Genomic DNA, 16,150 nt, shown 5'->3' with positions numbered 1-16,150 from the left:
GGCCACTATTATAATAATATTAATAACAATATTAAAATATTATAAAATAGTATTCTTATAAAAATAATGTTATGTTTGCCATAACGTTACAGACAGGTACACATTACAAGCAAAACACACTATGATTGTATGTGATTTATTCTTTAGAATATAGTGATGGGACAGAATCACTGAAAGTAGGGAAGATGTTAGATCAATTACGTGTCACGTTTTAAATTAAATAGCTTCTTTTTTTATTATGAAGCGATATGCAACTTTACAATTTTAAGTAGCAGTATGCAACGTTGATAAGTGTGTACTGCAGCTAACAGAGAGCGTTCCCATTCTCTTTCACCAATGTTATTTAAAAGTTATCTAAATGTTAGGACAAAGTGTTACTTTGGGGTAGTGCAGTGCAGTGTGTAATATTTATGAGGATCTATTGACAGAAATGTGATATACATAACTATATTTTCAGTGGTTTATAAAGACATAATGTTTAATGTTACATAATGTTTATGTTTCTTTTAATTAGGCTAGCTTAGAATAAGCCATTTCTATCCACATACACCGCGGGTCCCCTTACAGTGAAGTCGTCATTTTGCCCTTTCATGTTTCTCCAGTAGCCCTAAATGGACAAACTTCTCTACAGAGCGCTAGTCACTCTCTGCTGCCTCAGACGACAACATCTTTGTACTGTGTCGGCCACCGTAGCTTCTCTGACTCTGTGTGCTTCAAAATGGAGGGATGAGCAGTGGGCGATTGCAATTCGCAACCTCAACGCTAGATGCCACTAAAATGAGCACACTGCACATAATAATGTTTATTGAATGTTCTTATAATGTTATTAATAGCAAATACTTTATATATAGGAACAGAGTGCACTGATTACTTATGAATGGGAGAAAGCGTAACACCCAATATGGCAAATAAGCCCCACCTTCTAAATGAAAGAGCCAATTGTTGATTAGTAAAGTCATTGCGTATATCTACAGCTGCTGTTAGAAGCTGAAGTATATAAAGACAACTGCCTACTCTAGATTTCAGATGCATTCCTAATCTTAACCCTATACCCCAAAGTAACTGTAAAGGCACGCCCATTATTCCTGATACGCACACTTGCTGATTGTTGCATCTACATTTTCATATGGCTCAATTAAATGTTTGTGAATTAAATTTGATCAACTGTGGCTAATGGCTCATTCTAAGCATGTTGAGCCAATGAAAAATGTGTGTTTACATGTTGCAATTAAATAGGCTATTTTAAATTGTAGTAGTAATGTTTTATCTTTTTTTAACTTATTGAAAATTAAATCTATAACAAGCATACATTTTTAATTTATGAATACCTACACGGTACACGCATGTTCACACATTTTTTTAGCCTAATGGAATGTTTTTAGTGTTATAAAGAAGTAAGTACATATATCACAAAGAAAAAACTGGCTGCAGATCCAAATCACTGCTATAAATAGTTTAATATATTAATACTTATATGTTAATTTATTTGTAGTCAGTCTTCTTCTATGGCTATGTGAATGTTTACGTGCAGGTCTTTTTGCACTTTGTTAACATAGTTTTTTTAAGATATAAAATAAATTTAGAAATAAATTGAATTTATTTGGGAAAAGGTGATCTATATGTCATAAAATATAATGTTAAAAAAAAACTAAAGCTGATTATAAAAAAATACTTGAACACTTTTATTATTTAATATTACTATTATTATTACGACTACTACTATGTTGTTGATGATTTAGAAGAAAATGGAAAACGTGGTATAATGTGAATGCGTGTGGTACAAATCGCATTTAAAACTAATTTAATTTCAGTCAGGCAGATTTTCAGACACCGTTGCCAACATTTTCCCAGCGTTCCTTGCGAGCGGCCTTTTCCTCCATTTTTGAGATTGAATCAGGTGAGCGTTTTAGAGCTCGACTTTTAAAATGTGACATTTTAGCCTTGTGTGATGTAAAGTAAACCACAATTTATATCGTTTTTGATAAAAATACCAATGAAGTCCATATTCCGCTGAGTTGTGCCATGTACGACATAAGATGTTTCGGATTTTAAACGGATTGTTTGAGCCAGTCAGCTCAGGCTAAACTGATCCGAAGCGCATTTCTGCTCGTTACTGTCAAATCTTCTGTCCAAACATATTTTTTTGTTACAAATTTATGGTGTTTACAACGCTGTTTAGCTTGTTTAAAAGACGTAGTAATAGCTATAAGCTACGTTTAACTTTGTATAAGGACTAAGCTAGCTAACGGTACATAGCATTGAGTAAGATAAACATGCTGCTGTGGATATAGTCAATATAAATATATGAATACAAATATATTAAATCCTTGACATGTGAGGGGTTGCATATTAATTATCCTTTGATTAAATGTCTATATAACTTCTCATTTTAGGTTGGTTAGCCTGGTCAAAGTATCATCATGCCCGGAAGGTAAGACATGAAAGCTGTCAGCATTGTGAATCTGATGCATGGTTCAGTGTTTATCTATGCTTGGCACAGGCTCATAGATGTAACCCTCTTTTTCCTTTCTTGTAGGCTATGGAGCAAGGCTATCTTTGCTGGCTACAAGCGTGGCCTGAGGAATCAGCGTGAGCACACTGCTCTGCTCAAGTTAGAGGGAGTCTACAACCGCACAGAGGTCGACTTTTACCTGGGCAAACGCTGTGCTTATGTCTACAAGGCAAAAAAGTAAGTGATGCCACAATATGTAAGATTTTTGGATTAAAATATCCATAAAACACAAGAAAGTTACATTTTGTTGACTCAGACTTGCATTATCCCAAATTTTTCCAAGAATGTCAATGACCCCTGTGTTATCCTCGGATTTCAGTCATAAAAACACCAAAGATGCATTAATATACCGATTTTTTTTTTTTTAGACAAGGGAACATCTGTTTGCAGACTGTTATAGACACAAAACTAATTATTGTACAGTAATGCAGCATTTTCTGTTATACAATGTTTTAATGTAATTGCATGCCATTTAGCAACACAAGCCATCCAGCATTTATTAAAGGGGGTGTAACAGTTTCAGACAATCTTGTTAATCTTGCATATCTATAATATAATGCATATTATATTTTTATTAAATGTTTAATATCTATAGAGTAGTATTACATTCTTCATATCTCAAAGTCTTTAGTTTTATTAGATTTATAAAAGACATAAGCTGTACAAAAAAAAGCTGAGCTCTGGGAGGCGTGCTGTGCATGGTCATCACATCAAAAGCCCCGTTTCCACCACAGGAACTTTACCCAGGAACTTTGGGTGGTACTCGGTGTGTTTAGACCGCAGGAACCAGGGTCGAATTGAAGTTCCGGGTAAATATTTCCCCCTCCAAACGGCCCTGCTCGCGAGGTAGTACTTTTTCAAAGTTCAAGAACTTTCGAGGGCGGGACTTGGGCGCTGAACATGCTGATTGGTTGAGCTACGTTCAGTAAATATCAGTCTTGCTCTCTGTCTGGTGGCGCGCGGTCGTCTCAGCCATCTCGCGTTCAATGTCCGTAATAGCTGATAATAATATACATTGTCATTCTAAATCTAGCTTTACAAGCTTTCTGAATATGCTAGTGCTCTTTTCATTCGGTTGTTAATTACCTCTTTAGTAAACCAGCAAAAGCAGCACAGCTTGAATCTCTTCCATACTCGTTATTAATTTTTTTACAGTCTATTTTTCACCATGTAAACGAACTGACCGATTACTTTTAAGTGTGCTTCCTTACATGACGTGACCGCCGCGCTCATGTTGACAAGAGAGGAAAGTACATTTTTCTGAGGGGTAAACTTTTTATTTTGTAAGTTATAAAGATAATGTTGTAATAATGACACCGCGTATATTGCCCCAGGCAGTTTTTACTTTAACTGCGCCTGACAGAAGAAATTTTTTTTTCTGAGATGATTACACTTTACAACAAATAAATAGTTTATAATACTGTATTAGTCCTGGTGGTCGTTAAGAGTTGCTATGGCTACAGTAAACACATTCCAGCTGCTGGAGAAAACAGCGTTGACATTTTTGATGCGGCAGACAAACTGCATGTGACAAAATGATTGCGACTGAAAGTCATCACATGTAAACACCAGATCGGTTTAGATAACGTCTCATGTAAACAGTCCACTAAATCTTTCAATTGTTACACACAAAAATGTCCGTCACTGACTTGGAGGAGCAGTCGCACGCAGTCCTACATCACCGGGCTAATTTGCCTAATCTTCACGGAACTTTATCGCGGTGGAAACGCAGACAGTTGCAGGTCTGGGGGGGAGAAAAGTTCCTGGTACAAATTGTTCCGGGTAATTTTGGTGTAAACGGGGCTATAGACTCTATTCATTCCAGTTAAATCACAAAATAAAATATACACGTCCCTGCCCTTGATGCAGAATCACTGATGAACACCTTTGGGTTTAATGAGAAAAAAAGCTTGCAATGGTAGATTCGAACCCAGAGCTGAACGTCTGACATGCTTGCTGGACAAATGCTCTACCTCTGGACCATGAATCTATGATTAATCTCAGGATTTAGCATTAAGGATGAAACGCTCTCGTTAAACACAACTTCCCTCCTACTCGCCCACAGTTTCACCACTACATTGCAATATGGATAACTTTCGATTTTGTGTTTATTTTATGCAATTGCATAACGATTGCCAACAAAAGACATTTGGTCTGCAAATCCATCGGGCTTTGCTTATAAAACATTTGTCACTGAAAATGCCAGGAATACCCTTGGAAAAACAAACTGCATCCACTGTTCCCTTAACAGGTTCTTTGGAAAGATGAACAGTTAACTTAACCTTACAACCAAAAATACATCTTTGGTAACATTGCTAAAAAAAATCTCGACTTACTTACTTGAATGATAGGTGTGCTCTGTCCTGGGCGGGTTGGTGTGCATGCTTTTCTGGGAGATGTGTCCTTGACATGTCTATGACATGCAGGGCCAAACTCGACAAAAGCTTTCTATAACTTGAGACATTTTTGGTTCAGAAATACTGTCATACGTCAATTCATTTTTTGAAAATTTGAATGTTTAGCATGAGAACAGTGTAAAAAAACTCAGCATGCATGAAATAGCATTAGCCCCCCCCCCCCCCCCCCCCCCAATATTGATCTAGCTTACTGCAATGTGCACTTAATTGTCATTTACTTACCCTCAAGCTGTTCCAAATAAGTTTTTCTTCTCCTGAATACACTATATTTTGAAGTACATACAGTTGTCATAGCCATTAACTAAAAAAAATACTATTGGTGCCATCAACTGTCTGGTTACCAGCATTCTTCAAAACATCTTGTAGAATAGAAGATAATTTTTACTTTTAGGTGAAATATCCCTTTAATATTTGAAGTTTATTTTGTTTTATTAACCTGTTAATTTTCACCCCCCTTTTTGAGCATTTATTTGAAGTTGAATAGTTGTAAATAGTAAATGCTTTTGAATACAGACCTAAAGTTGGTCTCTTTTTAAACACAGTGCAACAAGTTATACAAGTTCAAATTACTGTAAACCAAGTGTACTACTGAGAGTTAACGGTCTATGATTTAATATACACACTCGCACACGTATATATGCATAATGGTTTATGATTTAGTCATGATCATCCTTGATATTTGGCTTATTGAATTGAGTGTTGGGTCACGTGGGAATTTCAGATTATGTAAGCAAAACCGTTTGTGAATTGCTTTTCATGTTCACTTTAAATACAAAGACTGTGAAGATGATGATAATTTTTTGACCCTTCCATGTAGAGACATGTTTCATAATTTCTATTGATGGTCTTGTTTTTTCCCCCATAAAGGACCACTGCAACACCTGGCGGTAAACCCAACAAGACACGCGTCATCTGGGGTAAAGTCACACGGGCTCATGGAAACAGTGGAATGGTTCGTGCCAAGTTTATGAGCAATCTTCCTGCAAAGGCTATTGGGCACAGGATCCGTGTGGTAAGGGTCTTAAAGTTTCTCTCCAGCTTTAAGTGTCAATGCTTGTCTCTGGTGAATGCTTGTCCACCAATGATAGTTGGTGTTGAGTGTTCAGACTCAACACAGGTTACATCACTTGCACACCGTGGCACCGCCCCCACCGTTCTTCAGATTTTTTTTTTATAGTAATAAAAGCATTTTATTACACATTCAACAAATAAAAACTGAATGTGTCTCCCTAATAAAGCATGATCCAAATGAGAGTCTCTGCACAAACATGATCTGACAAGATGATCGCAGAAGTTTTGGTTTTCAAAGCAAAATGTGAAAGCGCCTATATAAGGGAGTTTGTCAGTGTACTGTGTTGTATTTGTATTTTTCATTAAGCTATTTCACGGTGACAGTTGATTGGAGCGTTTTTCAGTTCATGCCTATGGAAGCTTTTATAGGAATTTAAGCACTTGCTTTGCTCCGCTTCGTTATTAATGTCTGAGCGGCCGTGTGTTACTTTCGTTTGAATAGAATTAGTGATTTAAAAAAGCCCAGTCGGTGATACCGGTATCACTGGTGTTGTCACGCTGATTAACCGGTGGGAATTTCCTGACAATCACATCCCTACCATCTTCAAAGATAGTTTGATTTAAAATGAAAATTCCCCCATGATTTGCTCATCCTCAAGCCATTCTAGGTTTCCATGACTTTCTTCTTTCTGATTAACAGGTATATTACATTATTATACATTGCATAAGTTGCGTTTTTTTTTTTTGTACGGCTTGTGTGATCAAATCATGGGATAATTTTCATTTTAAAGTGAACTAATTCTATTCAGGTGGCTTTCACACTGGGCACGTTTGCTGCGAGTCCCAGTCCCAGTATTATGGTTTCCGGTACCTCCGCAGCATTGGTCTGGTTTTTCAACCAACTTTCTGGCTAACCGTTTTGCTGTTGCGTTCAACTTGCGCCATCACAGATGTGCACGGCAAATAAAACCAAACGATAATCAATATATTTATTAATTTGCTGCTATTATGTGCTGCAGAGTAAATTACATTTGGGTTTACTGTATGTTTCGCATGAAGGTGGCTTTCTGCTGCTTGCGGACACTCAAGGAAACCGTGAATGCCATTCATTTACCATCCTGATTGCACTCGCTATGTTCCAATACACTGCATGCTCACTCTCGCTTGTAGTTTTACATTGTAATGTCTTGGAAGTGTTTTTTTGGTAAGGGCTGCCATTTAAAGATTAAATTATCTTAATGAAGTATAATTAATCAGATATGGGAATTTAGACTAGATGGCTAGAATGGAATAACCTTAATTTCCATTTCCAAAATCACTGATAGCAAGAGCAATGAAACTTGAGCATAAATCCTATTCGGACGGTAATCGTTTCTTACATGAGATACACATAATGCTTGGTTATTTGCCTGGGTTACTACACAATTGCTGTCTAAAATTACAGCGAAATGCAACCGTATAGTGCTCCGCCTTGGTCAAAACGGATATAAATGGTGAATTTTGAAGTGATATATTAAACTCAAATGTCAATTTGAATGGCAATTAAAGGTCCCGTTCTTCGCGTGTTTTTGAAGCTTTGATTGTTTACAGTGTGCAATATAATGAGTTCATGTTTCGTGTGAACTCATATTAAATATATTTTTTTTAAAACACAGTATCTTTCACACAGTTGACTTATCTGTACAGTGCTGTTTCCTCTGTCCTAAAAACGGCCTGATGATTTCCTTGTTCTATGAAGTCCCTCCTTCAGAAATATGTAATGAGTTTTGATTGGGCCAGCGCTTCCCGTGTTGTGATTGGACAGCGGCTTAGCGCACTTTGCCCGGAAAGGTCCCGCCTCTTACCATAACGGGGCGATGCAAGCGCTGAATGCGCGCTCTTCTCCACGTGGGAGAGCAACAAGACCACGTCCCCTATTTTGCTTGTTCTTTGCTGCGTTCCACTCCACTTTAAGACACGCACTTGTGAACTTCTCTAAGCACTTCCCCGCCACCATTTTGAAGTGCGTTCCACTTCGTGAAGTGGACATGGGAAGTTTTTATGGACAGACACTTGCTCCCTCGATTTTGACCGAGTGAGCGAGTCTACTTCATATGTACACTTCAGGTAGCTTCAGATACCACAATGCAACGCGATTGTGACGTCACCACATATCACGTTTAATTTACCCCACCACAAACAACTCTGATATTTTTTAAAACATTTAAAACAACCCAGACACATCCATATACATATAGAATGCTGCATTAAGCAATTTCGTAAAGAAAAACTCCATAGTGGATTCCAAGTGATCAAGGGCTTAGGGCGTTCCAGTTCAGTCCATTGCAAAGTTTCCGCCAGTAGTGGGCACTCATGCAACGTAAGCAATGACGCACATCCGAGTGAACGAGACGGAGGGAAGTTTGCGAGTGAAGGGCATGATAAAAACGAACTGGAACGCAGCACTTGTGGGAGGATGGTTAGTCAACAAACGGTTCTAGTGACGTCATTACAGCAGGAAGTGCAGCGGTGTAGTCCAAACCGGCCGTTTGCTAAAATATCTCGCTTGGCATTAAACTTTGAGCTTTATAATTTTACAGGTATTATTTATGCTCTAACAGCAACATTTCACACTAACTAAAGTTTAAAAGATGGAATCACGAAGAACGGGACCTTTAAATTACCACACGACCTTGGTCTGTCAGGTTATTCGGCTGGGGATTTATGCACGTGTGGTGGGAGGAAAAATGGCAATGATGTTTCTAATGACAATAAAATCTCTAATTAGCCCCTGTAAATTATGAAATACCTTAGGACCCCATGAGAATCAGTTACCATCCGAATAGGACTTTTGACTCAATGGCTTTCTTAGTGTCACAGAAGAGTTTTTGTCATTGTCTCACCTGTGGCTGCTTTATTTGCTAGTATAACAAGCACACACGAAAGGAGTTCAACCTTTTTACTTGATGTGATGACGCGTCTTTTTTAATGTTCTTTAAGGGAACGTTTAAAGAACGATGTATTAAAAATGAGAATGTGTTTTGCATACAGACAATGTTGTTAAAATGATCCCCTTTCACACGGAATAAAGATGATAACCGTATCATTCTCATAAACGCACTTTGAAACCCATTTTCAAAACTTAGCGTTTTCAGGCTCCAAAATGTCTGTCGCATAAACGACCAGCATGTAGAATGTTTTCCAGTTTAAATTGAAAACTGTCATGTAAACGGCCCCTATGTTTAAAAAATGGAAAGGTGTAATTGTCCACGCATGTCTTGATGCAGCTACCATGGTCGGTTAAAAATGTTTTTAAAATCATGCAAGTATTGAATTGATTACTAATTTTTTTTTGCTTTTTTTTCAGATGCTGTACCCATCTCGTGTGTAACATGCTTTTGTGTACAGACAATAAAAAAACTGATCCCAAAATTGCCTTTGTGTTCTTTTCCCAACTTTTTTCTCCTTAGTTTAGAAAGTCGTCTTTTCTCTGCAACCACTTTGGAGTCTTGCTGCCTTTTGCAGCTTATCTTTTCAGTCGAGAAATAGTTTAAGCAACACCGGAGAAATGGTTATATCAAGCTGAATTTACAGAGGAACTGATGCTCCAGTGGGATAATTTGTAGAAGAACTGAAAAGTGCAATTAAGGGAAATAACAGCTTTCATAATTAACACTTCCTTACCCAACATTGCCCTGTTTACAAGAATGCTTTGCTGAGTTTTATTAGAGGTCAGGGGCCCATTCTTCGTACCTCGCTTAATACATCTGAGATGATTTGACAGATCCCAGATCTTTTAATCCTGATAACTGATCTCTGGCTAATTTGGTTCTTCAAATGAATTTGCGGATTGGATTAAAATATCTGGATTACGTTATCTGAGATCACATCTTGTGCCTGTGTTCCCTGAAGAGGGCAGATGCATCGGAAACCACGATCAGCAATGCAGCGATTGGCTGGCGTCAAGAAAACGTAATGACGTCATATAATTAAAAAAGCCACCTGGCAAAAAAAACAGATTTTAAGTATCACCTCAAGATGCTATCTAATCCTGTTTACATGAAATAAGCCTGCTCCCGAGCTTAACTCCGCTGCATTTGACTGTTGACTATTTCGCTTGATCTCGGATTGTTCGGTTCTTCGAAGCTCATCCTGGACTTTCTGTCATCCGTCCTCTTAAACCTGCTTGGGAGCTTATTTCATGTTAACAGGATTAGATTGCATCTTGAGGTGATACTTATAATCTGTCCTAGGCACTGCTATTTTATTACAAGAGTTCATTACTGAACCAGGGGCAATAATAATTTAAAATAATAATAAATATAAAAGTTTATTTGAAAATATTTTAATGTTGTGTAAAATTTGTGTATAATACTATAGACACTTGATTGAGAGATTTATTTGTGAATTGTGATGGAATGATTACTTTATAGATATATTGGAGGTTTACACACATTGAGCAGTTAATCTTCGTCTTGCATTAATGTGAGTGATGATGAATAATATGGGAGTGGCTTGATGCAGGGCACCAGATACAGATAATTTGATCTTGACTGTTAAAGGTACATTGTAACTTTATTAGTTTATTCTTAACTAAAAACACCTAGTTCTTTCAAAAATATATGTGCTCATTAATGTATATTTACTTATTTCAAGTAATAAAGTATTCTCGTAAGTTTATAATATGCCATTGAAAATACATACGGGTGAGGGGTTCGAATGCCAGTCGCCATGTTGCCCCTCCATCTTGAAAGTACATTAGCCAAAGGGGGACATTCCCATAAATTGAAGCTTCGCCTTTCGCTTTTTAACACTCGATGGCATTCATGGACGAGGTTGAATTGGAAGCCATGTTAATCTTGGACTAAATCGGCCACCGTAGGAGTTAAAACGAAATCAGAATTGAGAGGAACAGAAACTAATATTCACTGGATTGTCATACCTATACACCGCTAGATGGGGGAAAATATCACACAGTGTAGCTTTAAGAAACTTTAAATAATAGTCATAACAAATGTGCTTCAAATTGAATTAAAAATGAAATTACTACATTAAAAGAAAAATGTAAAATGTGTACAAATATAAAATCGCGAATATAAATAATTGTGAATCATGTTCATCAAAACAGTGCGCATTTAATTTATCTAACTTTTATGTTGGTTGGTTTGGTCGTTTGTCGTTTCCTTATAAAGCTCTGGATTTTTTAATTATATGATGTCATTACGTTGTCTTGACGCCAGCCAATCGCTGCATTGCTGATCGTGGTTTCGAGTATCGATGCATCTGCCCTCTTCAGGGAACACGGGCACGAACAGTGATCTCAGATAACTTATTCCAGATATTTTAATCCAATCCGCAAATTCGTTTGAAGAACCAAATTAGCCAGAGATCAGTTATCAGGATTAAAAGTTTTGGGATCTGTCAAATCATCTCAGATGTATTAAGCGAGGTACGAAGAACGGGCCCCAGGGCTGAATTTGGGCCCACATACTAGATTGCTCTTACTATTTCTGCCATAGAAAGATATGGTATACTAGTATGCGGTTATAGATTCAAAAATGATACGAAGAAAAGTATATATAGAAATATTGAAATCATTGGGTGAAGATAAACTGCTAAGCTTATGATTTTAACTTTTACATTTATTTTAACTAAAATAATAGTTTGAGTTTAACTATAGCTGGGAATTGACATTAGTAATTAAGCCTTACCACACTTTTAAATGGTGACATGCTTTTTCGATATAAATGTATCTAATTCCAGCTAGTGTATTCATTGTGTATGTGTATTATAAAAATTATGAAATAATGTACGTCTATATAAATGCACACACACTCAGTCACTTGGTTTTAAAAGCCAGAATCTACAGTAAGTTGATTTCTAACATTTTCTTGAAATTACAGTAAATCCAGATGGAGGGTTATACGTATAATGTACTGTACAGAACAACTACTAAATATTAGAAATAACGATCAAGCTGATGAGTAGAATAAATTAAACATGGACATATTTTTGGTTTCTACACAATTTAGCTCTGAACGGGTTAGTGTGTCAGGTGCAGTTTACGATGAAACCGTAAAACGAGGGGAAAGATGTCCGCATATTATGCAGTATCATCATCGCACAGTACTTTATTCTATGGTAAAATTCCATTCCAGTGCCTCAGGCTTACCATCGTGTTGTAATACTAGCGTTTGACTGCAGAGGATGCGCGTCCCTTTTACTCGCGCGTTAAGCCCCGCCCACTTACAAAGCTGTGACGCATTCATTGCGAAGTGAATTGTGGGTGCTGTAGTTTCAACGTATCGGCAGTTGAACAATGTAACTTGTAGTAGAATTCCACTACACTACATTTCCCAGAACGGCCTCCATCTGAATCCTTCAAATAGCTGGTTTATAACGAAGTTGTTTTGCTCCATCCGCTGTTGAAGATCCGCAGACCTACCAGAGGAACAGGTATCTGCTGCAACTGACACTTTTATCTTTATTCAATGAGAAAAATAATATTTATTATAGTATTTTTGGATGTTAAAACAACTGTAATTCAGCTACCCTACTTGGAAAAATATTTTAAAATGTTATTCGTTTTAACTTAATTTGACATGTCCTAGCAAATCATTATATTGACTCTTAAAAATGTTAAAACCAGTAATAAAAAAGCGTCTTGCATGTGCATATTGCGCTGTTTTTATAAAGGGTAAAGTCTTGCTAGGTGTCTTATCCTAATGTAGGTGACATCTATTGTCTCAGTAACGTTACGTTACAGTTCTGATGATGCACTCCGTTTACGGGATATTGATATATGCAGTAGATATTATTGTTGATGATACATGATGTATGATTGTAATACATGAGATATAGGCAGAATAAGTGGGAAGATTATCTCTAACAAAGGCATTATTTGGATTATTACAGCAAGAATGGGATTTTTTTGCCATAATAAAAAGACAGATATTATCTGAGTAGGTAATGTTAAATATACAACGTACATATATCCTCGTGGTTTGTTTAGTCTAAAGAGCCAATACGTTAGATGCCCCAGTGTGAAGCCCGTGTGGTCTGTTGTTTTCAGTATTCTCGGGAACTGTTTGTTCTCTTCTGACTGGAGGAGATGCGAGGCCTAACGTTATTAACGTTACACCCAGATAAACAGGATAAAGATTTAACGTCTTATCCTCGCGGTATCTAACGGCGTCATTTGTACTTTTTTTGTTGTGTCTTCCGAGAATGTAGCCATTAGTCAAAGCGTTTATGGGATATTCTCTAGTCTAGGTAGCCGCTCTCACTTTAAATAAATCAATGTATTGATGTGTATATTCATTCACGGCAGGGCATCACAATTGTCCAAGATATTCGCCGTGTCTCAACATCTAGCGAGCTGCTTGTTTAGTCAACGTGAATAGCAACATTTGTGGTTACAGTGGGTATCATAGGTGGACGAGTCACGTGATCCAGTCAAGAACTTGTCCGGACATATCACATAAAAGAAAGAAGAAATACACCATATTTCGCCTAAAGGACATGAAGCCTATTTTTAGCACTGCTAAGATGTTTTGCATTATGACAGTGCTTCATGGGAATTGAGCACATTTTCACTATAATGTGTGAGAATAAGTGTAAGTTTGTATTCTAAATAGTTTTTTATACATCATCATGATGACAGTATTTGTGCAACTGCCGTTTATTTGCTTATTCAAATGAAACAAATGGTTTTCTTTAAATGTTTGTATTTACTGTAGTACAGTAAATAAAAATGGCTCGATTTTAAAACAGCCTTGAGTGAGATTTACCTGTGTCAAGTAACCTGAAAAATACCTAAAGTAACTGACCCGCATTATTATATAGTTTTCTAAAGGTCTATTCTTTTTTTTTTTTTTTTTACCACAAAAACATAATCATTAGTGACTGCCCTTGTGATAGTTTGTACAATTCGCCAAGGTATGTACAGAGTCTGGCCAAAAATATGATCTAGGTAGGCAGCTTAATATGCTTTGTGACAACTAAACATTCCTACTAAAAGTGACTTCATGCTGACAACATTTACTGGAATTAATATTGGACAGTCTGGCCAGTTATATTTGTCCGTATTGAAGTTAGAGGGGACGAAAACAGCAGTGGACTACATTGACTTTTATTGTATGGATGAAAAAACACTGACATTTTTCAGAATATCTTCTTTTGTGTGACAAAAAAGTCTTACAGGTTTGACATGAGGGTCAATAAATTGTAACATGGTTTTCATTTTTTGAGTGAACTGGGCCTTTAACATAAAATTACAATCATTTACCTACAACAATGCCATCCTGTCAGACTTCAATGGAAGACTTAAAAGGGATAAAAGGGGATTTGTGCATATTATGTGCTGGATCGATGCTGACAAAATAAGAGCAACATTTCCATTCATGCTAATAACCCATCTCTTCTCTCATCTGTTTAGATTTGGTGATCTTGACAAGATAAAGATCAGAGTTGAAGCAACAAAAGCGCTCCTATGTTGGTAAAAGAAGATGAAAGGACATGATTTGGGAAAGGACTGTCTGGCATCTGGTTCTGCGTACAGGACCGTATCGTCCAGAGAGACCTTACCCGGACCTGAAGAGGACCATTATGAGTTGTCTAAAGTGCAGGTTAGTGTATCATAAGCTGCATTTATTTTGCTTTTTCAGATTTTTGATTGGAAATCATTGAATGTACTTGCTTTCTTCTTGAACTTCAACTTGTGGTACAAAGCAACTTGTGATATTTTAACATGTTAACGTTAATAATGCACACAATACAGGCTCTCAACTCTTATAAATGCCAATCAAATCTTATTTGTAAAGATTACGTAAAAAAATAAATACTGGAACCAGTAGTTTTCATGACGTTTTTAATATTAATTCTTGGATGCGACCAAAGCTCTTTGCCTTAAAGTGTGGTCAAGTGTGTTGCTTGGTTGAAATTTTGCTGGCGTAATCCAATAGGAATCCGTTTAATCGGGAGTGGAGATTTGGCAGTCCATGTTACTCACACAAATTTGCCACGTTTAGCTGCTTGGTTTGAAAGTGACTTCTGTGTGAATGGCATTTGCAGAAATTTCATTAAAGGTTTAGTTCACCCAAAAATGAAATTTATGTCATTAATGACTCACCCTAATGTCGTTCCTAACCCGTAAGTTCGTTAGAATCTCTAGAATCTCTTAAAGCATTGAAAATACATTTTGGTCCAAAAATATTAAAAACTATGACATTATTCAGCATTGTCTTCTCTTCCGTGTTCCTCCAAAAAGATTCAAACGGTTCATGAATCAGTGAATCGATCAATGATTCGGGTCGCCAATGTCACGTGATTACAGCAGTTTGGCAGTTTGATGTGATCTGAACTGCTGAAATCACGTGACATTGGTGACATCGGTGACATTGGCGACGTGACATTATTGTTTATAATCGGATAGCACAACAATGTAATTCAAGATCGATTGCTTGTTTCAAGCAAGCTTCGCTCAGCGTCTTAAAATGAAGAAAGTGGCAATTACAACTGTATTCCTGCAAGCAGTAAGTAGCGATTTATCCACTTATTGACTGTTTAAACAATTTCTGATTAAATTGAAAGTTTCTTAGAGAGACAGCATTGTCTAGATGACGCAAGATTCTAGTACAGTAACAACAGGAAACACCAAGTACCATACAAAACTAAATAGTGTCTAATGACAAAGGTTAATATTATTTTGTATTACGAAATACAACCGTAGATACGTTGCTTACAGATCGTTCAATCGATCCTTCTAGCAAATGTCACCTTTTCCACCATATAAGTTAAAACGACAGTCATTTGACAAGGCTATTCATTTTGTAAAAATATATATATTTATATTTTTGAGAACTTAAGTATGATGTTTTTGCATGCTTGTGTTTCAGAGTACATCACAGTCACTGCGTAGCCTACATTGTGACTAACGTTAAACATGCAATATCGTTGATGAAAAAAGACTAGTCTAAAATCAATAGTTTTGGTTTTGTCTGAGGGAAACAAGAGCGTTCGTGCTTGCGGTTGCCAGATTTCAGTAACTTAAATACCCCAATCAGAGCTTTTCTGTGAAAAGAACACGTATACTATCCGGAGTTTTACCTAAACATGGACAATCTGGCAAACATACGCACGTGAGCTCTCTCGCGCGCGTGGATGATCTGAAAACACAGCGGGTCGACTAGGACCGGTGAGACCCAGTAAATGTACGGAGGATGAAAATACA

General features: G+C 37.0%; 2 protein-coding genes across 2 annotated transcripts in view; both read left to right on the top strand.

Moving 5' to 3' along the window:
• Positions 1 to 1,794: 1,794 nt before the first annotated feature.
• rpl35a (ribosomal protein L35a) lies at positions 1,795 to 9,351 on the top strand. The gene is made up of 5 exons (XM_067420487.1): positions 1,795 to 1,897; positions 2,394 to 2,431; positions 2,537 to 2,689; positions 5,797 to 5,941; positions 9,287 to 9,351. The coding sequence occupies exons 2-5, from the start codon at positions 2,421 to 2,423 to the stop codon at positions 9,308 to 9,310; spliced, it is 333 nt and encodes a 110-aa protein (XP_067276588.1). The 5' UTR covers positions 1,795 to 1,897; positions 2,394 to 2,420; the 3' UTR covers positions 9,311 to 9,351.
• Positions 9,352 to 12,280: 2,929 nt separating this feature from the next.
• Positions 12,281 to 16,150, top strand: part of abcc5 (ATP-binding cassette, sub-family C (CFTR/MRP), member 5) — a 43,722-nt gene continuing 39,852 nt past the window's right edge. Inside the window, exons 1-2 of the mRNA XM_067420451.1 lie at positions 12,281 to 12,375; positions 14,357 to 14,546. Of these exons, the coding sequence (XP_067276552.1) occupies positions 14,427 to 14,546 (120 nt within the window). The 5' untranslated portion in view covers positions 12,281 to 12,375; positions 14,357 to 14,426. The remainder of the gene's footprint in view (positions 12,376 to 14,356; positions 14,547 to 16,150) is intronic.

Source organism: Pseudorasbora parva, chromosome 16, assembly GCF_024679245.1.
Source record: "Pseudorasbora parva isolate DD20220531a chromosome 16, ASM2467924v1, whole genome shotgun sequence".
NCBI classification, from domain to species: domain Eukaryota; kingdom Metazoa; phylum Chordata; class Actinopteri; order Cypriniformes; family Gobionidae; genus Pseudorasbora; species Pseudorasbora parva.
The sequence above is the reverse complement of the archived record's forward strand: the minus strand, read 5'-3'. Positions and strand labels throughout refer to the sequence as shown.

Coding starts and splice junctions, on each gene's coding strand:
- rpl35a (XM_067420487.1), top strand. Junction 2,690..5,796: donor TATGTCTACAAGGCAAAAAA/GTAAGTGATGCC, acceptor TCCCCCATAAAG/GACCACTGCAACACCTGGCG. Junction 5,942..9,286: donor TTGGGCACAGGATCCGTGTG/GTAAGGGTCTTA, acceptor CTTTTTTTTCAG/ATGCTGTACCCATCTCGTGT.